This window comes from Myotis daubentonii, chromosome 1 (genome assembly GCF_963259705.1).
Source record: "Myotis daubentonii chromosome 1, mMyoDau2.1, whole genome shotgun sequence".
Taxonomy (NCBI): Eukaryota; Metazoa; Chordata; class Mammalia; order Chiroptera; family Vespertilionidae; genus Myotis; species Myotis daubentonii.
Window position 1 is genome coordinate 212913942 of NC_081840.1, and position 25967 is coordinate 212939908.

Here is a 25967-nt window from a genome sequence, read left to right on the forward strand (position 1 = left end):
GGCGCATACATGACTTATAATCAAATACTGTAAATAAAGTGGTCAGGCAGCTAAAAGTATGAATTTAGTGTTTAATAAATTCGTACTGCAGTGATGAAGACAGCTTGCTTTTCCCTCAAATTGGTAACAGTTTGATCAAACTTTGATCATTGTTTGTGTCCTCTTGGATGCTACCTCGTGGAAAAGCCCAATGTTTGATTTTTAACTTTTAACTCTCCTGATTTGGAAATGGTTCTAGCTGTTTAAAATGGAAATAAGGGGGTAAAGATTTTACTTCTTCTGGTAAAAACCAAATGATTCAATTCAATTATTAGTGTTCCTATATTTCTGTTAATTTTCTTTTTAGTTATTTGCACTAAACTCTATTAAATAGTTTATTTAGTCAGATGTACCTTTTTATGCAATTTATTTAGTCAATTCAGAAGCCCCTTCTAGAAGTTTTGCCTCATCAGAAGCACTATCATAATTTGTGATACCGAAAATAATAAACAAAATACAAATGAGTTCTTAAACAAATTATGTGAGGAGAATTTGAATTCAAATAAAATTATATTTTACTCTCTTATTAACTAATGATTTATCAAGTTGCTACACCTTTGTTAGAAGCAGAATATCAGCTGGCAAAATAATCGTTTTACCTGCAATTGCATATGCTGCTGTCAGCAGAAATATTATTATACTAGGGGCCCGGTGCACGAAATTCGTGCACTGGGTGTGTGTGTGGGGGAGTGTCCCTCAGCCCAGCCTGCCCCCTCTCACATACTGGGAGCCCTCAGGCGTTGACCCCCATCACCCTCCAATCGCAGGATCGGCCCCTTGCCCAGGCCTGACGCCTCTGGCCTAGGCGTCCGGCCCGGGCAGCGGGGACCCACAGCTGCAGCGGCCCCGTGATCGTGGGCTTCGCTTTAGGCCCAGGCAAGGGACCCCTAGCTCCTGGGACTGCCAGCTTCTACCGTGCCCAGCTCCCATCGCTGGCTTCACCCCTACTTCCTGCTATCACTGGCCAGGGCGGAAAAGGCACCTGATTCTCTGATCATGGCTGGGGAGCACGGCAAAGGCGGCCCCAGGGCCACCTTTGCCCTGCCCCCCAGCTCTTAGCTCCCCCCTGGGTTTCTGATCACTGTCAGTGGCAGGGGGCTTCTTCCAGCTTTCCCTTTCGCCTCCCTGCATTGTACCTACGTATGCAAATTAACCGCCATCTTGTTGGCAGTTAACTGCCAATCTTAGTTGGCAGTTAATTTGCATATAGCCCTGATTAGCCAATGAAAAGGGTAGCTCGTACGCCAATTACCATTTTTCTCTTTTATTAGTGTTGACTAGAGGTCTGGTGCACCAGTGGGGTCCCTCGGCCTGGCCTACGCCCTCTCACAATCAGGGACCTCTTGAGGGATGTCAGAAAGCTGGTTTCAGCCCAATCCCCGCAGGCCAGGCTGAGGGACCCCACCAGAGCATGAATCCATGCACCGGGCTTCTAGTATGCATATAAGATCTTGGGTTAATCTCTTCCCACCCTCCCCGCTCCCCACTTCCCTCTAAGATTCATCAGTCTGTTCCATGTTTCCATGCCTGTGCATTGAGCGTCTGCCCCTGGGTGGTCAGTGCACATCATAGCTACCGGTCGAATGGTCGAATGGTCACTTAGATTCCTGCAGTTGGCGATCTGCATCAGCTGAAGTTGTGGTCAAGGCATTTATTGTACAAGCAGAACTAGAACTGCTGATGCCTACAACATGCTTATAAGGAAACTGTCAGCATGTGAATTCCTTTTATCAATTTGTTAGTATATTTTATTCTAATTCTATCTCATGGTTATCAGAATAATATAAAGTTTTATTCCCTACTAGAGTCCTTTTCTTTTTATTATACACATTTATTATTTTTTGAAGCAGTCTCTTACCCAGGAACTTACCCTAACACCCTTAACTTATTTTAAGAAGTATTTATATAAATTGTTTTATTGAGTGCATGCAATCTATATGCTCTCACTGTGAGAGAATATTATTACAAAGATGAGAGTGAGATGATTCTAAATTCCATGTCTCATATGCTCATTTGGGAGACTAGCATTGATGATAAAAGGCCAAGTTAAAAATGAGAAATGTTAAGAAGTCATCAGAGCAGAGAGGCACAATCAGTAAGGTGTGTGTAACTTTATGTACTTGAGGCAATATGACTTCAGCCCACATGCATCTGCTGAATGGCAATGAAATTTTAATATAATAACCACATTTTCATCATTCACAAATCATTTCTGTTCTGTTTCATTCTCACAGATAATACATTCAGCCTCACCTAGCTTTTGCCAGTTAATACATTTCATGAGTATTAATAATGTTTTGAGGAAATGGGAAGAGTGAGAAATCTATATTATGATAAATTTTACCACTGAATTTTAATATTTTGAAATTTAGGTTGAATTAACTGAATTAATTGAAAAAATAAAGATTTAAGATATCATTTATTACTATAAACCAAATGTCAAATATTTTCTCAGTTTTAGGATAAATATTATCATAAAAATTCGTGATAGGTTTTGTGTTGAAATATCAATTGAAAGTTACCTCATCTTAATTGACCTTTTAAATTAATTATTAATCTAAAAATATTAATAATAAAATATCTTGATATTCAAGAATTGTAAACTACTTTGAAACTTATTTAAAATTATATTTTACTTTAATATCAATTGAATTGTGGGTGTATGTGATATGGATTTGAATGTTTATAAATGAGACTATACTGTAAGATGTGAGAAAATTGGTATCATTAGAAAAAAATGTTCTAGCCTTTATCATTCATATAGCTCTAACTTATTCAAATACACATGCTTTATTGCTAACAAAAGAGAATGATCATATGGTAATCAAGGAGATGAAGTGGAAATGGCACAAAATAGCTGAAAATGTAAGTCAAATAGACATCATACTAAGAAATGAAACAGTTTCAGTATTAAGATTCCATCCAATGAAAAAACGTTAATGGATAAAATATTTAGTAATCTAGTAAAAGAAAAAATATATAAATAAAAATTTTAAAGATACTTCTGTTACATATAATTTGATCTTAATATAAAATCATCTGGGAATCATAGAAAGATAATATAATTTTTCTGATATCTTAGTTATTAATTCATAGTGAAATATCTCATGTTCTCTCAAATTATTGAAATAAGAATTTTAGGGGAATATTGGCAGGTTTAAGGAATTTTTAGAATTGGGAGTTCATGAAAAAAACACAGGGCTACAGACTGGGAGAAATTACATTTCCATAAGACAAGGGAGCAGCAACAGTTGCATTTCCATAAGACAAGGGAGAGGCAACAGTTACATTTACATAATATAAGGGAACTGGGAGTAGCCAAAAGGTCTATATTTACAAAATAAAGAAGGAGGAAGAAAGCCCAGAAGGAATAGAAGAACAATGAGGGAGGAGGGCATCTCTTGTCCCATGTAATGTTTGACCTTTGAGCCCAGGAGTTACTATAGTAACCAATTTAAAAGGAAATATTGACTAATCAAAAGGGATATCAGTACACAGGGACCTGCAGCCTTTATAAACTGCGGAAACAGGAAGTCGGTGGAACTCTTCCCCTTCCCCACGTGGGAGTCCATTCTGTGGGACTCTTTCTCCCTCCCCACTTGGGAGTCTGTGCTGTGAGATTCTTTCCCCTTCCCCACGTGGGAGTCTGTACTTGTTCTTCAATAAATCTCCTCCTTTGCTATACCATCTTCTGTCCATGGATTCATTCTTTGACTCCAGCAGGCAAAGAATCCAGGGAACCATTCTGCCCAGGGGAACACCACGTGTTCCAGTCCAAAAATCACGTGTCATTATTAAATAGCCAATAGAATTCTTTAATATACTTACATTTGTGAGCTACATTGCAACAAGTAAATAATTAATGTCCGGGATTTTAATTTCAAATATTTACATTTTTTTAAAATTTGAATACAAACATAGTAAATTTTAGAATATTTAGTCATTATGTTTTTAAAAATATCTTTTTTATTGATTTTTTACACAAAGGAGGGAGAAGGATAGAGAGTTAGAAACATCGATGAGAGAGAAACATCCATCAGCTGCCTCCTGCACACCCCCTACTGGGGATGTGCCTATCACCAAGGTACATGCCCTTGACAGGAATCAAACTTGGTATCCTTCAGTCTGCAGACCGACGCTATATCCACTAAGCCAAACCGGTTAGGGCTAGTCATTATGTTATTATTTACCCAGAGGAATTATTAATTCTGTTAAAAATATTAGATAATTGACAGTTCTTATTAACAAAATAACAAGACAATGATGTATCACTCAGTATTTGATTTACTAAGATATTTTATATAGTTTTAATTTAGTAAATTTCTGTAATTTCTCTGACAATTTGACAGCAAATAAACCCATTTTATTTTATCAAAATGGTTACAGCATCAACCCAGAAGCCTTGTACAAGCATCTTAAGGCCCCAAAGAATAATAAAATCTGATTGTAAAAGGCTTTTAGGACCTATAAGGTGTGAAATATTTTGAGCAGTCCCGAAATAAAATCTCCCTGCAAAGATGGAGAAGACAGGAGAAAAGTATAACTTCTGCTATTTAAATGCACTGTCGTTTTAGACTCCAGTCTCAGTAGCTCAGTGGCAGTCCCTCAAACCTGAAATGATTTATTTCCTTTTTGATCAGGCCCACACGAATCCTGTGTTTGGAGACTTCAAGCTGGTGTTTGCCTTCCTTGAATTTCTTCCTTCAAAGTGGGTCATGGTGCAGTTAAATGGGCAGTGCCAGCAGTAGTGGATTGGGGGTGGCAGGCTTCAAACACTGCAAAAGTAATGCCCAATTTCTCAGCATTTCTCCAGGGACCGGCTGGGCCGGTTCTTTTCTGGAACTTGACAGACCTCTGTTCTTTTTTCACAGCCACTCTTGGAAGACAGCGTCAAAAGTTCCCCCGGGAGCGTTGCTGTATTTGTAGTCATTGCATTTGATCTCTTGGGATCCCTCCACAAGCTTTTGATTTCTTTTCTGGAGAACAGAATGGATAACTGCTCGGTGTGTGTATCATCTGTGGGTACATTTTAATGAAAAGAGACATAAAAGCAAAATATAAGCATGATAAGAAACTCTCTGTGATATGACATAATATATAGGACTCATATTTCAATAATGCAGCCCACAAATATTTGTGAAATACCTAGCTTGAGATAAAGTATTAGAATTCTGAGTGCTAGAGGTAGAGCAATGAATAAAACCTGGTCCGGTTCTCAGAATTCATCTCATAATTATTGTCAGCACTACTGTTATTGACATTCATGTTATACCAATAGATTGTGTGGGTGTGTGTTTTTAAATAAGTCCACATGAAGAATTCAACTGCACAAGCAATATGAGAGCATAATAAAAATCAGATTAACCAGTATAGAATTTTACAAAATAAAAAAGGAAATTTCTCACTTTCACACCTTCAATATCCGTACACAATCTATAATAATAAAAGCGTAATATGTTAATTGGACCGGACAGCCCAACGACCTTCTGGTCGACCTTCTGGATGAAGCCAGGGGTGCGAGGGCCGAGCCCCTTGCACGAATTTCATGCATTGGGCCTCTAGTTTTATATAAATGACTCTCTTAACTGAGTGAAATAGGAAGGAAATATTTCTGTATAATTAAACAGCCACTTCAATTCCATCATAGATGAACCAGGTACACAATAGTTCTTGATGAATATTTAGTATTTTCCTTTTAATTTTGCTATTACAAAATGTGCTTCAATTACATCTGTGTATATATAATATCTTAGGTCAAAGTCATACAGACAAAACTATACCCTCAAAAATGTCCTTATTTATAGTTTTGATTCATATTGTCATTCACTTACTGATTTATTTATTCAACAAAATAATAATTAAATATTTACCACATATTATCTACTGCTATATCCACTGAGGATACAAAAACAAACAATAACAATATCCATATTTTCATTCTAGTTAGACAAAAAATAAATAAGTAAATAAATAGACATAATTTATAAAACAGAAATAAATGCTATGGAGAAAAATGAAATGATGCCAAAGTTGCTATTTTACACAGGTGGTCAGTAAATTTCTCCCAAATAAACATTTCAGCTGTCACTTCAAGGAAGGGAGAGAGGCAGCCATAAGAATGGGTCTCTCTAAGAACTGTATTCCAGAGATAAGGAGGCATCAAATGTAAAGGCTCTGAGCCAGGGGGCTATGTCATATTTGAAGAAATGAAGGAGCTCAATAAAACTGGCCATGACTGAGCATAGGGGAGGGTTGTAGGAGGTGAGCTGAGATGGGTAGTGGGAATCAGATCATGTAGGTCACTTTAAGAACTTGTAGTCTGAGTAGAAAAGAACAATGGAACAATGTAATCTGGCATTTTTTAAAAGTGTACTAATTAAATTTCCTATTAACATTGTGCTGTAAGTCCCATATATTTGAACCATTTCTAGTGTTGTTTGGTTGATTGTATCATTTGAGGTACAACCAGAGAAGTAAAGCCAGAAGAGAGAGTGTGTGTGTGTCTGTGTGTGTGTCTGTGTGTGTATGTCAGTGTGTGTATGTGCGTGTCTATGTGTGTCTGTGTGTCTCTGTGTGTCTGTGTGTGTGTCTGTGTGTGTGTCTCTGTGTGTCTCTGTGTGTCTGTGTGTGTGTCTGTGTGTGTCTGTGTGTGTCTGTGTGTGTCTGTGTGTGTCTGTGTGTGTATGTGTGTGTATGTGTGTGTGTGTGTGTGTGTAATAGATAAATATATTAAAAGTAAGAAAGGTCAGTGGCATGATGGAACCCTTCAGCACACCCTGGGATCCTAAGAGAATGGGTTCAAATTCATATCTGTTCTTGCTGCCTCTAACCTTGGTGAAGGTTTTTCTGCAGAAGCAGGAAACCAATTAAGAAAGTAAGCATATTTGTCAAAGAAAATGTTTTAAATTTTATTATTTTAGATAAATGTCTTAAAACTGAGAATGGGTAAAATCTCTTACCCAATTCTTCTGACATAAGAACAAGAAAAGATAAAATCAAGGAAGCATAAATTTGGCATATTTTAACTAGCAATACTCTGTAGTACTTTTTTGATATTTACTGGTAAAATGTATTATACTAGTTCATTTTTTCTTCAATAATGCTTCAAAGTTAACACATACAAAAAATGAATTTAAAAAAAATCTAGCAATTTCTAGAAAGAGAAATTTAGTGCATAATTAATTGTCCTTCATATATTGAATTCACACCTAGAAAGAGTCACATTGCTCTTGTCATTTGTAAATGTTTAATTAAAATGAATTCAATAGGTGAATTCATCCCGAAGCTACTTAACAAGAAACAAGAACTCTAATGATGAAAAGATTCCCTCAAGCTCTAATTTTAAGGTTTTCAATTCAATACAAATGAATTTTAATTAAGTTAAAGATAAAAATTCACAATGGATTTTGATTTATTAATAGCAAAATGCTAAAAATGCATTAACAATTACATAGGATTTATATTACATCATTTGTTGCTTCTATATTATTCTTACTTATAAAATTAAGAGTATGTGGTAAACTATAGCTCCAACATTCCATTGATGGGTCTTTAGATGACTAAAGCTCACCGATTATATATCCCAGTTCCTTGAGCATTTCCAAAAGAGTTAGCTAACTCAAGTGTCTGTAAATTACACATCATATTGAAACATAAACCAAACACAAAGCTAACAAATGTGCATGCTCAGTGGGAGAGGATCTATTTAATCAAGCATATTTGTTTCTTTTTATTACTGTTGTTTGAAGGCTGTCCTTTGTGGAAGTTTAGAACTTGATTTGGGTGAAATCAAGAATTTTTATATGTACATACTTTAATCATCTTTAAACTCCTTAGGTGTTAATAAGATTTGCACCCCTATGCACATATACAATCCACAGGAATTTACCACCTCAAGCAATTATATTTACAAATAATGAAGAGAAGAAGAAAGAAAAGAAATAGAAAACTTTTACTAAAGATGATACTAATGATAATTAAAATTCTAAAATTAAATTCCTGTAGTTTATATCCTCCCTTGACATGGTAGCCATGCTATTACTGTTAGGAAAAAAAAAAAAATATATATATATATATATATATATATATATATATATATATATATATATATATATATATATATATATATATATCAGAAAAAAACAACTCAGTTAAACCTTACCTGAGAAGGAAATTTCCATTTCATTGAGTCTATGCTAATTTTATGTGCAAGTAAACATGTGGCAGAGCCTGGTGCCTAATTATATAGGCAAAAGCAAATCAGACAAAATGGATGTGACTATTGATTTGGCCACCATTTATAAACTCATATTTATAACCTGTGATTCTACCTTGCTCTCTTATCTCTTAGACATTTCACTGGAAACACTAATTTTACCAGTGTTCATATAAACCCAACATGTTTTCAAACTATAACTCTGACCTAAGTAATAAACATCAAAAATATCAGTAAGCTGAAATATATTTTATGCTGAAACAAAAGTACATACACATTTTAGATTAAAAAGTCATTGGGGCAAGAGGTTAATTAGACCTCTGCTGAGCATTTTGTTTGGGATACATGTACACATGGGTGTCTGTGTATGTTTGTGTGTATAGCGTAAACTTAGCCTAGCTTAGGGAAATAAATAAAATAGGCGAGGGTAATGAGAAAGATCCTGAGGGAGTCAATGATAAATGCCTACAGAGATTTTACAGATAGATGCTAGAAATACTGACTCTATATTAATTTTAATGTGCAGAGTTGGTAAGCAAAGAAGCTACCCAAAAGGAGCTCGGTAGAGTGAAAAATGTTAGGAGTCAATTTTTGGCTTACATTTCAATCCTTTCCTTTTCTGTGAGATCCCGAACAAATTACAGATCTTCATCATATCTTGTATTACTCACTTGTACAGACTTATGTTGGACAGTGCAAATGTGAGAAGAAGAAATAGAATAAATTAATGGTACAGTAAACGTGAGGGGAAAATGAATGACAAGCAAAATAAAAAATTTTAGGATGGATAGGTGAAGAAACTATTTGGTTTCCTAAAGAAAGTTTCAGATAACAAGAAATGAAATAAATGTTTGCTGAGGTTGAAACTAAAATTTTAATGAGGAAGTCTTTTCTGTAAAAAAGAAAAAAATAATCTATACTTCCATAGGTACTAGTATGTATGCCCAATACATTGTTCTTGTGTCGCATATAAAAGTTGAAACAATTCAAATCAAATGGTCACAACTTATGGCCTTTATATACATGATATGGCCCTCTCCCCAACTCTCCTAAATAAAAAATATCCTGTGAAATGCAAAAACCTGTGGATTCTGTAAAATAAAGAACAGTATTTTGGACATGGAGGCAAGAAGTCTTATGAAATATATGAATATAAGAAAATGTTTAAGTATGCAATTCAAAATTTTAAATGTTAATCAATGTTATTTGCTTTCATTTTATCATGCTGTTGAAACATAGTTAAATAACTTGATACAATTGGGGGCTATTTATCATAGATTTAAGTGCATTTATTAATATTTTTCTGAATGTGGCAGTATATTATATGAATAATTCAATATTTTCAATTATTGTAGATCTAGTATATTAACACCAAGTGGCTACAGTGATAGGCATGAAGAAGCTGTCCCTAATTTGTTTAATGTATAAATGGCATTAAACTTAAATCAGTTAAATTGTGGCATAGGTCTTACATATATATCACTGACATTATATTACCAAGAGTAGGATCTTCATTGTTGTCACAGTGCAAGGGTTGGGATCCTCTGATCTATCTAATCTATCTGTTCAACCTCTTTAGTCAATGATAACACTTTCATGTATGTAATTTTTGCTAAAAAAAAGAACAGTAACATTCACAACATACAGGCAACAAATTCTTAACTACTGAAATTTATTGTTACATGACTGCTTCCATATATAAATCAAAGTAAATGTTCATCTTTGTTTCAATCCTAGATAGGTGCATAATTTGTGAAAAAAAAGGAGTTGTTTGCTCACCTTCTTTTCCTTGGCTCAACTGATATTTTTCAAACACAATAATTTGCTACCACATATGTATGCCTTCTCCTGTGAGGATTAGTGTTCCTAGATAAATCTGCTTACTAGGCAGGCTAGCAAGGCACATTCATGAGCATTCCAAAGACTGGACCACTGCCACAGCATTTATCCTTATAACTGGAAAGTATTTATCCTTAAAGCTGTTTACATTATAAATGTAAAATATTATCATACTCCTTTGCCAATTAGATTAACGGTGAAATGATTTTCTGAAGTGTACCTTTGGAAATTCTTTCTAAGTCAGCAAGACCATCAATGCTATGTTTAGAAATCATCTAAAACTAGTGTGCTTGCCAACATCCTTTCAGAAATATGTAGAAATACTAGAATGAATTTCAATGACTTAGTACTTAAAATTTCAATAATATGTTCAAAATCTGGGAAAGTAAATAAAAAGGAGATTAATTGTCATAGAAGAATCTCACTTGTCAAATATTGACATTCCCACAACAGGAAGGGGTTGGAAATTTGTATGCACGGGTCATGCATGAGAATAGAGATTACAAACATCGTTTGTGCAGTGATTTGTGTGCAATACACAATTTTGGGCATATGTGATCTGAGACATAAATTTTATGCATCATCCAAATAAGAGAGCCTTGAGCTCATTATTCTTTAACATCTCTTCATTAGCTATGGCATCTCTAGACCTTAGAGAAATGTCAGATACACTGATGTTATGAAAATAAATGTGCCTTTTATTTTCATTCACATTTTGCATGAGGAGGTGACTTTGACAATATCTCTAATGGCTTAGCTTTTGTAATTTATGGGACACCATAAAAAGATCCCTCCGCATAGCATTTTAGAAATTTTAATGCTTCCTTTATCTGTGAATTATGTGGGCTGAAAAGAGCATTGTAATTAAGATCAGAGTAATTATTATCACTGTACTTGACTGGAAACCGGCAAGGAGACACCCCATTCTAGTTTTCTTTATTTCATGTGTTATTAGATTGCAGCCTGCTACCCATTCCCTAAGGTGAGGGTGGTGGAGATCAATAAAATTGTCTCATAGTCATTACTATCATTCAAGTGTATCATAAATATATTTGACCAACCTATAATGAAAAAGCATTTCATGCATCAGAAATATGAGTGGAAACTATGAATGTCTTTTTATAAAGAATGTTCTATGAAAACAGTATGTTTGATGGATTGCTTTTTGTTTGGGCTATGTACACAGAACTGAAGTTTTTATATAGTAAATATTTAATAAACACATACTAGATTTATGTCTATTTTTATTCACAAGAAAAAAAGTGTCTTTTTTCTTCTGCTCTGGTGAGAAAGCATTGTGTTCAGTTTGGGGGCACCCTGTTTTGGGGGCACTCTGTTTTAATTAGCCCCCATTTACCATGAGCTTGTAATGACTTCTATTATGTGTTCAAGATATATCTTGAATAGATTCTGAGAGAATCTGAGAGAGAGCATATTATAAAGTTTGCCTAAATACTAGATGTAAAGAACCCTGGAAATCTAACACTCAGAAATAAACAAACAAACAAAAAAAGGCCACACTTATCAGAGACTAAATAAATTACAAATGCATTTATTTATATACTTAAAAATATTTGCTGCTCTCCTTTTAAGGAAGGTTTAACCCAGCTTTCCTAATTTATAAAAAATCATTGTTTTAGGCAGCTTCTAAAATTTGTGTTCTCCACAATTCTATATGGAAGAGCATATTATTATTGTTCGCTGATGCCTGGATGTCCAGTTGATTGGCCTTTCCTTCTAAATGCACCAGCACACTGTTTCTTCTCAACTAACCAACCAGTTTACATAACACTTCTCTGCTCACAATTCCTCAACCCTCCTAATGCACTTATACAACAAAGTTAATTCTCTAACCTCTGGGACCACCATGATTTTCATCCTCTCCTCACCACTCTGGTCTCCTCTTCTCCACCTGTCCCTCCCTCTCTCAATTCTACCCTTTGTTCCTCATGGGATCCCCCTTTCATATTGGTGGCTTTACCTTCATCTTTGAGTTTATTTCCACCTTTTAGCCTGACTAACTCATCTACCTCTAACACATTGCTTAATCATTTCCTTTTTAATACATCCTGCCATGACCATCATGTTAACATTACTATCTCTAAAACCCTTTTCCTAGCAAATAACTCCTGTTTTATTTTGCACTTGTCATGCTCTTTGCTTTTTATAGAATTCATCATCTTTAATATTCTATATTCAATTTTTATGACTATTATTCATTGTCTATGTGGCTTTCTCAGTCCCATAGACTGTAAGTTCTACAGGGCTTCTTTTTTTTTTTTTTTTAACAGATACATGTCAAGAACCTAGAACAGTGCCTGGCATATAGTTGGTACTTCATTAGTCCATTTATTCAGCAAATGGTATTGAGCTATAGCCAAGTGCTATGCACTTATATATGTATACTAGAGGCCCAATGCATGAAATTCATGCAAGAGACTCAGCCCTCGCAGCCCCGGCTTAGTGTGGAAGGTTGTCCAGAAAGACATTCAGTTTGACTCTGTGGATAGAGCGTCTGCCCAGGGACTGAACGGTCTGGGTTTGATTCTGGTCAAGGGCACATTTCAGTCAAAGACACATTCATTGGTTGCAGGCTCAATCCCCTGCCCCAGATCAGGGTGCATACCGAAGGCAACAAATCAATGTGTCTCTCTCACATCAATGTTTCTCTCTGTCTCTCCCCCTCCCTTCCATTCCCTCTAAAAAACAATGGAAAAATATCCTTGGTTGAGGATTAAAAAATATAAAATAAAATCCTAGGGTTAAAATTAAAATGTACTTTCTTCATGTACTTATATTTTTTATAGAGCAATCCAGTCAACATCAGCTAAAGGGATATCTATTTCAATCATAAGTCTGTCAGTTGATAGGTTCCAAGAATTTTTAGTGAAATGTATATTGAGTTACTTTTTAAACTTTGAAGTTATTGTAATTTATTTCATCAATATTTTATTGACCCTTTTCACTTATTTAATTACTTTATTGTTTTTACAAAATTTTAGAATGCAAAATATCAGTACTGTAGATATATCCTGAAATGCAAATTCAAAGTTAATTTGACCTTTTAAATAGTCATAGAAAATCAGAAGTCTTTAAACTAGATTGAATACTGAAACTGTGATTTTGAGTTTGCATTAAACATTTATACCTTTATGAAGTAGGGTTGCTGTTGCATGCAAGACTATGAATAAAATCAATGGTAAGAAGCAAATGCTATCAGATTATAAGCTTACAAATGAAAATACCCTGTATAACTATAAATGCTTCTTGTAAGTGAAACACAAGAACAACAAAGAGCTTGAAAAGTTGTAAAAATCATCAGAGTTTCAATGTTGAATTTTCCTCTATAAGAAAAAATATATTTGTTTTCAATGGTTCTGATAGAAAAAAAAAAACAGAGTGCTTTTACATACAGTGACTTTAAATAAAATGCAAATTATATATTCACAGGGATGTTTAATAACAAGTTAGGAGAGAAAAATCTTTTTTATTTTACCATCATTCTGTTTCTTTTCATACTTTTTACAAGATATTAAAAGATTTTTTTAATCTTAGTGATTTTGTGCAGATGCAGATATGGTAACTCTTACTAGAAATGTGGATGAAATTATTTAGTAACAACTATTTGCATCAGTATGGGCATCCTCAAGTGAACTGATTTATGTGTGTGTTTGAGAAAAATTATTTTTCTAACTGCAACAGATTTTTGAGGTTTTGAGGAATTTAATAATCCTCCAAGAGATCATAATGTCCAGAAGCAGAAAAATTTCTAGCCAACCCAGATAGAAAACTTTGGCTGAGAAGAGAGCATTTTTCGTAAATATGCATAATGTTGAGAATAGAGAGGGACTGGGTATATCTAAATTCTGTGACCAAGTATATAAAATCAGAAAAATATAAGCAAAACCAAATCTACCTTTGCAATGTCCTGATATGGAGACCAACACTGGGGCAGGTAGTATAAATTAAGATCCTATAGATTCTCAATGAAGCTTATGATTCTGCACATCAACCTAAAAATATTTAAATAAATAAGATTTCTTTGGAATAATTTTCTACCATAAAGAGAGCTTGATATGCAAATAACTTTATAAACATAATTACTTCAAGTACATTAAAAGATACTAATCATTTATAGAGCATATACTACATGACATTTAAAATTATTTTCTAAAAAGGAATTCTACATTTAAATCATATCCTTAGAAGTCCTATTTACAATCTAGTATCTTTAAATAGCAAATAATGATCTTCATTAATGTGAAAGACAGAGGCCCCCCAAAATCAAATTTGACTCTGGCACAATTAACAAAGATATTAGCTCTAGCACTGAGTATAAGACAGCTGGTAACTATCAGTCAAATCAAAGTTTTGTGAAATATGCTCATTTAAATGAAAGTCTTCATACTTAGAACCAGAAATCTGAAAAAATAAACATTTAAGTAAATGAAATTAATATATCCATATATTTAAAATGAGAGAAAACAGGCAGGCTGATTAGAATCCCTATATTGCAATCCTCAGTTCTGTGGGCTCAGAAATGATTTACTTCTTTTTTCCAGATATGTCTCTAGTAACAATTCAGAAAAACAAATTCACAAATGTTTAAAATATATGCAAGAATGTTGATTTAATCATTTGCAAAGGGATCTTTTTTTGATCAGACTTAATTCCAGACACTTTTGTCCCAGACATTAAGATTTCTAAAAAATCAAAATAGTAGACAAATAAATAAATAAATCTATACTAATAAAGGGTAATATGCTAATTAGACCAGGAGACCTTCCAGACGTCCTTCCGGACAAAGCCATGGTGGTGGGGCTGAGGCAGAGGCGGTTAGGGGCAATCAGGCAGGTAGGCAGAAGGGTTAGGGGCAATCAGGCAGGCAGGCAGGTGAGCGGTTAGGAGCCAGCAGTCCCATATTATGAGAGGGATGTCCTACTGCCTGTGGGATTGGGCCTAAACTGGCAGTCGGACACCCCCTAGCAGTTCTCAACCTGTGGGTCGCGACCATCGGAAAACACATATAGCATATCAGATATTTACATTACGATTCATAACAATAGCAAAATTACAGTTATGAAGTAGCAACAAAAAGAATTTTATGGTTGGGGGTCACCACAACATGAGGAACTGTATTAAAGGGTCGTGGCATTAGGAAGGTTGAGAACCACTGCGGGGTCCTCGATTGGAGAGGGCGCAGGCTGGGTTGAGGGAACCCGCCCCCCATGCATGAATTTCATGCACCAGGCCAGTAGTAAATAAATAAATGCAAGTGATTTTAAGAGATGAAAGAATTAGGGCATAGGAAGGAATTGTTTTTGTAAAGACTATGGAAATGAGCGTTTAAATAGCCAATGTCTGAGTGTGTTTTTCTAGGAACTGAAATAAGAATATCTTCCAAATGCAATGTGACTTGGAACTGCAGAAAATAGGATAAATAATTGCAAATGTTAATTTTTGGCTTTTAAAAAAAAATCCCACGTAAAATGTACTTTTAGTATCAGAAAAAGAGCACTTTAATGGATATTCAAATACAAAAGTGTAGTTTAGAATTGATTTGCCATATCGCCTTCCAGTGAAATCTCGCTAAGAATATACTTTACCTTTTTTAAAATTTAAAAAATACTTGGAAAGTATGTTTGCTTCATAAACATTCATTTCTTTACAAATAGCACTACAGATATACTATCTCATCTGTTATTCAAATTCTCGGAGGTTACTATTTCTGAAAATATTTCTACTCATGTAGCTTGGCTTACATTGCCCAGTTATGTACTAACTGTATTATTTGTAGATACAGCGATATTGATAACTTAGACCAGTTATTAGAAGAAATTTGTTATATTGTGTGCCAGAAATCACTTTCTGATGCTAAAAGTAATGAAGTGCATACCTACCAGCAAACCAGTTGCTTAGCCATCGTCTCCAAATTTCTCATTTTCAGATACAGAACCTGAGCCTTACAATTGCCTAAGGAAACACAGTATAGATTTGGCATTGGTGGGACACCCACTCACCCAGGTCCACCATGATCTGAAGAATAATCGGGAAAGAGATTTTTCTGCTTGGCGCTGCTATACCAGGGGCATCATCTGAAGAGTCAATCAAGCCTTGGACTCTTTTAAAATATACTTAACTGCCCAACAGCTCTTCCTGTTCCCTCAGGAGCACAGACTGACCTATCTAGACAATTCTTATAATACCCGTTGGGCAATTGTTGAATTTCTATCATGCCTGTTTCCTTAATTTTCTTGCCTTTGCTGAGGTGTTTAGGCTCATTTTCTTTCCTGTTAATATGTTCCCTCACTAGGCCAGACTCTCATACAAGAGCATTTTTCCTCTTTCCACTATGCACATATATTTTTAGAAGTTCATTTTCAGGAATTTTATTCCAAGGGCTCTATATAAGTTTGAATTTGTAGGTCACTAACATAAATTTCAAGTTCTACTGTGTCTTTCACTGATGTGCTTTTGCAAGATAACTTACTATTTCATAATCATTTTATACATGATTTGAAATTTACCACATTAAAAATAGCCTTTTAATCTTACAGTATGGCTGATATTGTGCTTCCCTGACAACACACTGTAGTCACTGAAAGCCATCCTAAGGAGTTATGTATTGATTGCATTCCGTATCTGAAAAGGTTGGGGCATAGGCAAACATAAATCGTTAGATTCTCTCTAGGCATTTTTGCCCCACTATTGCCTCAGGTTTTCATTATCACAGGTAAATGAACAAAGTGCAATTCTCAATTTAAGGCATTTCAATATCGTCATATTTATTTAGTACTAGAGGCCCAATGCATGAAATTCATGCACTTGGGGGGCGTCCCTCAGCCTGGCTTGCGCCCTCTCAGGGATCGGGCCTAAGTCAGCAGTCAGATATTCCTCTCACAGTCTGGGGCTCTCTCTGTCTGGGACCCCTCGCTCCTTACTGCCCACCTGCAGCGGAGGTGGGAGAAGCTCCCACCACAGCAGCTGCATGCGCCAGCCGTGAGCCTCGCTTCCCGCTAAGTGGCGCTCCCCCTGTGGGAGCACACTGACCACCAGGGGGCAGCTCCTGAATTAAGCATCTGCCCCCTGGTCTTCACTGCGTGTCATAGTGACTGGTCATTCTGCCATTCTGTCTATTTGCATATTAGGGTTTTATTATATAGGATGTTCAACGCTTTACATGAGAAGCCCCATTAAGGTTTTTCACTATGCAAAACATTTTCATTTATCCACATAATGGTATTTATTCCTACAAATGTTATCGGTGAGGAGAGCTCCTCAGCCCCTGCTGCTGGGAGTGGGCTTCTTGTGATATCCTGAAAAGGGGGATTTTCTGAGACTCCCATGGGAGGATGGGATACCTTAGGAAGCTTTATTTCTGTGGAATCACACCCCTGACTTTGTAAGGTCCCATTTCCCTTTGTCCTGCCAAGGAAGAAGCCCCATTTTGCCTCAGAGCCAGTGTCCAGAGTTTTCATTCCATGTTAGGGCACGGTTCAGCCCAGCCTCAGGCTAGATTAGTTTGTGTTCCCCCCTGCAATCCATCAGTCCATTGCATGTGGGTCCACATGATCACATGGCCATGGAGGGAACACAGGTGAATGCAAGGAAGCAGGAGCTAAACCAAAAGAACCAGTGAGCCAAGAGCACCAAGAGAGATCAAACTCCTTTATTTAGGGGATTGTGTATTCCCACATTTTCATGGGCTTGCAAAGGCCCTGCCTAACTTCGCCAATCCACCCTTCCACAGGTTCGACTGACAGGCAATTTCCCTGTGTCACCCTACCCATTGCCCATGCATTCCTTCATCTCCCCTTTGCTGGATCCCTTTCCCCAGTGATCTGCAAGGAATGGGCTAGTCCTTCCCCGAGGAGTGTGAAATTGCAGCTTCCTGGTGAAGCTGCCCAAATGGTTATGCTTATAATGTCTGGCCTCCTTTTTGCTCTTTGCTGTTATTAATAACCACCTGATTACAATGGTATCACAAGAATCATGTTAAAACTCACCAATTCTCCAGTAAACTTACCTTGTGAATTACTACTTTCTTTATCATCCTGTTAAAACACCTTTGTGGGTTGATCCCTTAATATCCACTCTTTGATTCATTGACCCCAAAATGATTCTCTGCTCCCTTAGTGATTTAGATTGTGCATAATCGTTTTAATAGTTCAAAAGAACTCTCATTTCAATGGAGCTCTTATATCTCTCCTTTGTTGTTGTTTGTTTAGCCACGCACTGATTTCCTAGACAAAAAAAGTTTTTTTTCTTGTGAAGTTTGCATATGTTAACAGCAGTTGAACAGCTGTCTTAGGAAGTAATATTTCTATGTTTCACAGCTTGTAGCCACGCCATTAATACCATTTTACTTCTCTAATGGAGTTAATTCTTAAACACCACAAATCCTAATTATTTGAACAGCAGTGGGCCTTAATTCATAACTGCTTCTTCTGAAAACAAAAGAACTTTGTAGCTGGGAATGGAATGCTTGTGCGAGGCCCTCCCCTTTTATCTCATGATGAACATCATTTACGGAAACACTGCTCCCTCAGAGGTGATCATTATCCCCGAAAGCAGCCTGGGAGCCACCCCGCTGCTGTGTGGTGGTGCAGTTAACAAACTCAAACTGTCTGGAGTTGCTCCCCTACCTCCATGCTCAAAGATTCTCAAAAGATCTAATCATTGCTTTATTTGGGGCGGGGGAGGGGGGGTGGATTAAGTGTGTATGAGTAATGCTTATCTTCTTAAACTTTCTGTTTTAAATGGAAATATCCCAGCTATTACAGTTAGGAAATAGAAGTGATCCTATTGATCTAATTTATTGAAATGGTTATACTATCCATGAGTTCTAAAAGTCTGTAAATAGGAAAAAATACTATTAAAATGTGACATTTAATATCTCTATTTAACAGTATATATTTATCTATGCATCTCATTTCAAATAGTTTAGTATTTTAATATGTGGTGCATATCTTTACTTAGCCTTTACAACACCATGTGTGTGTGTGTGTTTGTGTGTGTGTGGTAAATTGCCTCAATAAATGTTGAAGGCCTTAAAAAAAGAGATTTTATTATAAACTAGAGGCCCAGTGCACGAAAATTTGTGCATTCGGGGGCAGGTGGGTCTCTCAGCCTGGCCTGCACCCTCTCGCAGTCTTGCCGGGAGCCGGTCCATGCTTGCTGTTTCAAGGGACCTGGCATATACGGCATACTGTTCTTAATATGTTTGCTCACCTTCTTGGCACTATGTGTTTTAACCAAGGTCTCTAAGAAAGGTTGTTTCCCCAGGTAGGGATTTTCCCCTGAAGTTAGGGAGGGAATAAAACCTCTTAACTAAGTGCCAGGCAGGTAATTAATCACTTCAACTACAAACAATCATGCTTAAGCTACATAATCTTTAATCCCTGGAATGGAGATAAGAAACGCCCTAACCTTTGGAATAGAGATTGATAGGATTGAATCAACTGGTATAGATACAGATGTAACAAGACAGAACTTAGAAGAGAGAACCTACACAGAACCTAGAGACAGAAGAACTTCGCTGGAGAGAACATGGCAAAAGATCCTGGACTGAACCTGACTATAGAACATGGCAAGAGAACCTGACTAGAACCTGGTGACTGAACCTGGCTGGAAAACCTGGACAGAACCTGGCTGGAGATCCTAACCAGAACTTCGCTGGAGATCCAGACCAGAACTTCGCTGGAGATCCTGGCTAGAGATCCTGGCTAGGCTGCTGATCAACTGAACGCTGTCTCCATGTCATTCCTTCTTTGCCGACTCCGTCCACACCTTTGGGGACCCCTGGACCCGCTGGGGTTGGACCCCAGCACAGTCTGGGACCCCTTAGGGGATATCCGTCTGCCGGCTTAGGTCCACTCTCAAAGAGAGCGGCCCTAAGCTGGCAGTCAGACATCCCTCTCACAGTCCAGGAGCCCTCATTCCTTACCACCCGCCTGCTCACTGCTCCTTAATGCTGCCTTGGAGGCGGGAGAGGTTCCTGCCACCATGACTGCACTTGCCTGGCTTCCAGCTGAGCGATGCTTCCCCTGTGTGAGCACACTGACCACCAGGGGGTAGCTCCTGTGTTGAGCATCTGCCCCCTGGTGGTGAGTTATAACTACCAGTTGTTCTGCCATTCAGTCGATTTGGATATTGCCCTTTTATGATATAGGATTGCAGATGGCATACATAATAACAATACATAAAATACAAAAATATATGATAGGGAATATTACCAAGCATGAAAATGCTAATATTATCTGTCATTTATTTTTCTATCTATAGATCTATTAATGTTTAATGTATGTGTACACATATATGTACAGCTAGTTCCCAATTTATGACAGTGCAAAAGGGATATGCGCTAAGTGGAAACAATACTTCAAATTTTGAATTTTGAATTTTGTGTGTGCTAGCAAAATTTGATACTACTCTTGTAATGCTGGGCAGGCGCAATGAGCCATGGGTCCCACTCAGGAACTTGACCATTGGGTAAACAACTCCACAAATAATATGTTGGCAGCATTTTTTTGGGTATTGTGTTTTGTTTTCTTGCATCCCATCTTACAAAATGGCCCTCTATGTCTCCTGCATCTGATGAAACTCAAGAAAATTGCCCAAATAGGCTAATGTAAGTGGTTTGAGAATGTTTTTGTTGGCTAGGCTAAGCTATGATGTTCAGTAGGTTAGGAATATTAAATTCATTTTGGACTTATAAAGTCTGCAAGTTTTTATAAACTATTTATCAGGATGTAACTCCACCATAAGTAAAAAAAAAGTCTATATATGTAACAAAACTTGTGTTCCCTGAACATATATTTGGAATAATTTCTGCAGTAAATTGAAAAGGACAAATGAGAACTAAGAGACACAGTGATATTTAAATATTGTATACTGAATAAATATTGAATAAACAAATATTGAATTAATGGATATGGGGTTGGAGGATCCATATGTTAAGTGCTATCACAAAAAACAAATCACAAAGACCCGTGATCCTGGACTTAGAAAGTGCTCTGTATATTTTGGAGTCTGCCATGATTAACTAACTGTGTTATACTGTGAAATTCACTTAGTTTCTCTTATCTTTATCTTCCCTATCTTTACAATAAAGGAAATTTTCTAAATTACCAAGTGTGGTCTAAGAATTTTATAAATTCACACAATGCAAGCTGCAAGGTGAGTTTTACCAGATGCAGTCATGAGCTGATTGCTCCTCGCTTGTTCAGTGCCAAAACTGATAAAAAGTTGTATTTCTGGATCCTTGAGAAGTCCTTGCTCTCTTTGTTCCCCTAATATGAGTAGCATCACAGTTGCACCACAGCTGCTAATAATTAGCTTCTTGATTTATTTGAGGCACGGTTTAGTAAAAGGATTTATAGATGGGGAAAAGAAGAATGTTCCACAATTAATGAGTTGTGGAAGCTCGCACTGTGCCCATTATAGCTAATAACACGTCCCTTTAAGAGAGGTGTGAATGCAACAGTACAGTCAGTGATACTTGCTAAAAAAGTAAAATTGCAATGATTTTTCAAATTCTTTATATAATTTACATTCTCTCAGCACATTTTCATATTTATATTCCTTGAGAACTAGCATGCATTTGACTGCCTTTTTAAAAATACTTTCTCTAACCACAAGACCTCAAAGAATATCCAGTGCAGATTTCTGGGATATGCAAAGTCTGAATTTATTATCAGTCTTTCTAAGAATGCTTCATTCACTGTTAGTGCATCTGATCATATGAACATTTCAACATATGTTCCTTGAATATGTTCTTTTATAATATGTTTTTAAAAATTAGCCCTGATAATATGGTTTCAGAATAATCTTTTTCATTATTAAGTCCATTTTATTTAATGCTTTTGCTATTATAGTGTATGGTGATAACTATTCAATAAAGGATATGACTTTTCAAATTAATAGAAATTATTTAATGAAAGATAAATAAAATAAGATATATCTATATATGTATATATCTTATAAATCTGATAATTAAAATATTAAAAATCTATAATAATGAAAGTGTAATATGCAAATCAAACGACCAAACGACCAAACAGCAGAATGGCCATCCAGATGACCTTCCGGACGACCTTCCAGATGACCACACTATGACAAGCACTGGTGCCAGGCCAGCCAAGGTGGGTGTGATGCGATTGGTCGCCCGTCATCACCCCACAATCGCCTGGCAGAGGGAAGCCAAGGCCACCCTCTGCGCACAGCAATGCATGGGGATCCCCAGGATCAATTGCCTCAAAGAGGGAGGCCCAGGACGCCGGCCACAGCCTGCAGGAGGGATGCTCGGCGGGGAACCAAGAGGAGGTGCTCGCAGCAGAGGATGCTGCAATGGTGGCCGGCTGGCACTGCAGCCGCTAGGGGGTCAGATGGGCCTGGGCACCAGGCAGAGCTCGGCAGCCGGGCGGCAGAGGCACTGAGGGGGCACTGCTCCTGCAGCCGGGCTGGGCTTGGGGGATGGCACCTCCGCCCACAGCTTCTGCAGGGCTGGACTGCCACTCCTCCTGCTACGATGCCTGGGCAGTTCCCGGACCCTTCCAGGACTGCGGTCTCTCTGCCAGGGCTTGGCCCCCTGACCAGACTCCCAGGCTCGGCCCTGACAGCAGAGGAGCTGCAATACGCTGACAGCCGCAACACTGGGGCCAGGATCGCCCCTTCGCACTTCCTGGAGGTGAAACTGGGCAAGAGGCCTCAACCTGTGAGAAGTGAGCTAGTTGAGGATGAGGAGCAGAGGAAAAGGCGCCGGGGACAGAACAAAGTGGTGGCAGCCCGATGCCGGAACAAGAAGAAGGAGCGAATGGAATTTCTGCAGCGGGAATCTGAGTGGCTGGAGCTCATGAATACGGAGCTGAAAACCCAGATGGAGGAGCTGAAGCAGGAGCGGCAGCTGCTCATCCTGATGCTCAACCGGCATCGCCCCACCTGCATCGTCAGGACCAACAGCATTAAGACCCCCGACTCAGAAGGCAACCCACTGCTGGAGAAGCTGGAGAAGTGACCATGGTCTGAGAGGAGGAGGAGGAGTAGGAGGAGGAGGAGGAGGAGGAGGAGGAGGAGGAGGAGGGCGGGGAGGGGGCGGGGGGAGGGTCCAGAGGGCTCTTCCTTGCTGCATGAAAAACTCTTCAATGAGGCTCAGCACAGCCAGCATCCATCCGGCTTTTTTGTGAAACTCAGATCAGCCACACCAGGGGAAGAAACCCAGGCTGATGAGACCCAGGACCAATGCTGAGACCAAAGTAGTCCTGAGGGGGGCCTGTTCTTCCTGGGGCCAGGCTTGCAGGAGGCAAGACAGAGGCTCTGGGCCAGAGAGACGCCCAACCAGGCAGCTGGGGGCACTTCTCCGGCCTCTCTGCCAGGGCACCCACCCAAAGGACCTCCAAACAGCCAGGAAAAGCCATGAGTTGCAACCAAAATTAGGCTGAAGGTGGAATTCAGAGTGAAACTGCAATCTGCCTGCCCCCAGCCCTGATCCTGACCCTGATGCAAGGCTGGAGAAGGGCACAGTGCCAGGCCCTGCTGGACCCACCCACCGTGGTCCATCTCAGTCCTGCCCAGAGTGGCAGCCAAGGCGGCCCCTCGCTGGCCCTGCTGGAGTTGCTGTGGGCATGAGGCATGGGTGCCCTTCCAAAGCACATACTCACTGAATGTATACAGACTGGCTGTCTTGGCAGGGCTTTCAACTGCACATGTTTTTTATACTTTCTTTTTTTAAAAATATTTTTTATAAAAAGAAAAGATTTTATACAAGCAATATATAAATGGATTTCTATAATCACTTGATGTGATACAGTATAAATATGCTATGGTTTGTTTGGTATGAACAGATATTCAGCAATTATGGCCATTGCGTGTAACGTCTAAGTCCTGTAGTCTCTGGGTGTTGGGGATGGCAGGGGGTGGGGTGCATTTCCATTTTGGTAAACCCTTTAGAGTACTCTGTCCTGTATCGTTCAGTAAACATTACTCTTACTTTAAAAAAAAAAAAAAAAAAAAAAAAAGAGCGAGTTCTAGGCTACCCAGCCTATGGTGCTGCAGGGCTGTGGGCAGGGCCTTCCTCTGAGTAGCAATCAATCTGCAGAAGGAGACCCAGGCCAGCAGAGCAATCTCATCCCATGCCTGCTGCCCGCAGAGGGAGGCGGCCAGTGGCAGGGGAGGGGGGCAGTGCCGCACAGACAGCAAGCAGTGGCAGCAGCGGGGGGAGGGCCAGCTGCTTGCAGCCAGGGGAAGGAAAGCCCCAATAGGCCCTGATCACTGGCCACCCCTAGGGACCCTACTCAAGGGGTCCCGGATTGTGAGAGGACTCAGGCCAGGCCAAGGGCCTCCCCACTCAGTGCAAGAATTTTCGTGCACCAGGCCTCCAGTATAATAATAATAAAATATGTAATAGATAAATGTATCTACAGAGAGATATCAGTCAAATAGAAGACATATTTGGGCTTGATAAAAGTAACAGTCCCTCTGAGTTTAAAATTTAAAGCTAAAAGAAATACAGTATTTTATTTCATTATTCCCCCACTACACACACACACACACACACACACACACATACACACACACACCAAATTTGCAACTTTTCTTTCTAAAATCAAAATCACTAAATCTTAGCTGAGAACAGCTCAGGTATAATTGCATCTGAAGCATAATACTGTTTTCTCTATGGATAATAAAATAAAGGTTCTCTACTTGGTTCAAAGTGTCTCTTGAACGGTTTCATTTCTCCACACAGGAGAGTGAGGGAGGAAAAAAATCAATTGAATTCAAGTTACCAGGTTCAGATTATTTGCTATTTTTATTTTTAAGCAATAAATTCTTAGCAGGGAATGAGCTATCCTTTTGTTCATACAAACTTAGTGGAAATCTGCATGGGATTATTGTTTTTATTCTATAAAACCAATAATAATGTCATCAATGTGATACAGTCAGCTTTCTTTCTCTTATTTAACCTGTTCTACACCATTGACAATGATAATTTTAGAAACTGGAAATTTAAATATTTGTTTCAATAAAAATGTATTTTAAAAAGTTTTATTTGGCCCTAACCGGTTTGGCTCAGTGGACAGAGCATCAGCCTGCGGACTGAAAGGTCCCAGGTTGGATTCCGGTCAAGGGCATGTACCTTGGTTGTGGGCACATCCCCAGTAGGGGGTGTGTAAGAGGCAGCTGATCGATGTTTCTCTCTCATCCGTGTTTCTAACTCTCTATCCCTCTCACCTCCTCTCTGTAAAAAATCAATAAAATATATTTTTTAAAAAAAGAAAATAGGATGTAGCCTTGGGATTTAAAAAAAAAAGTTTTATTTGATGGTGCAATGTTAATAAAATAATCCAATAATAAATTATAGAATCTTATCTTTGGACCTGGCAATGATAGGAACTGACACGATTTTGTTACTTGTCCAATTGCCTTTTTGTGTGTCATGTGACTAGTGAAAGGTCAATTAAAGTTTCAAACATTTCAGTAGTTTATCCAAGTGGCCGCACCATATTCTGTTTTAAATTAGTATAAAATGAGAAAAAACTGAAATTTTCTGATAAAGTACCTAAACACTTAGCTGTTAAATATAAAATATATGGAAAACTTAAAAATTGTTGGAAATTTAATGCCATGGGCTTTTGTGCATACATTTTGTAATTCTTTGGTATAAGTAACATAATAAAAAAGGAACTACCGTAGGAAAATGACAACTCACTAATTTACCAAAGCCGACAATGGTTTCATAACTCAGGAAAGGCAGGCTGTACCTGGGCCTCAAGAAGAACTGGGACAGAGAACTGGAGCTTTGTCTCCACTTCTCATTTATGGTTCTTCTCTTCACAGTGCCATCCTTCTGCCTCAGAAAAGTCAAGTTTTCTAAACA

The 25967-nt window shown here is 38.0% G+C and overlaps 1 protein-coding gene across 1 annotated transcript; it reads left to right on the forward strand.

Annotated features, from left to right (window-relative positions):
- The first annotated feature begins 22433 nt into the window (after positions 1 to 22433).
- Positions 22434 to 23108, forward strand: LOC132241261 (jun dimerization protein 2-like). The gene has a single exon (XM_059709707.1). It carries the CDS (start codon positions 22434 to 22436, stop codon positions 23106 to 23108), a length of 675 nt encoding a protein of 224 aa, XP_059565690.1.
- Positions 23109 to 25967: the final 2859 nt, after the last annotated feature.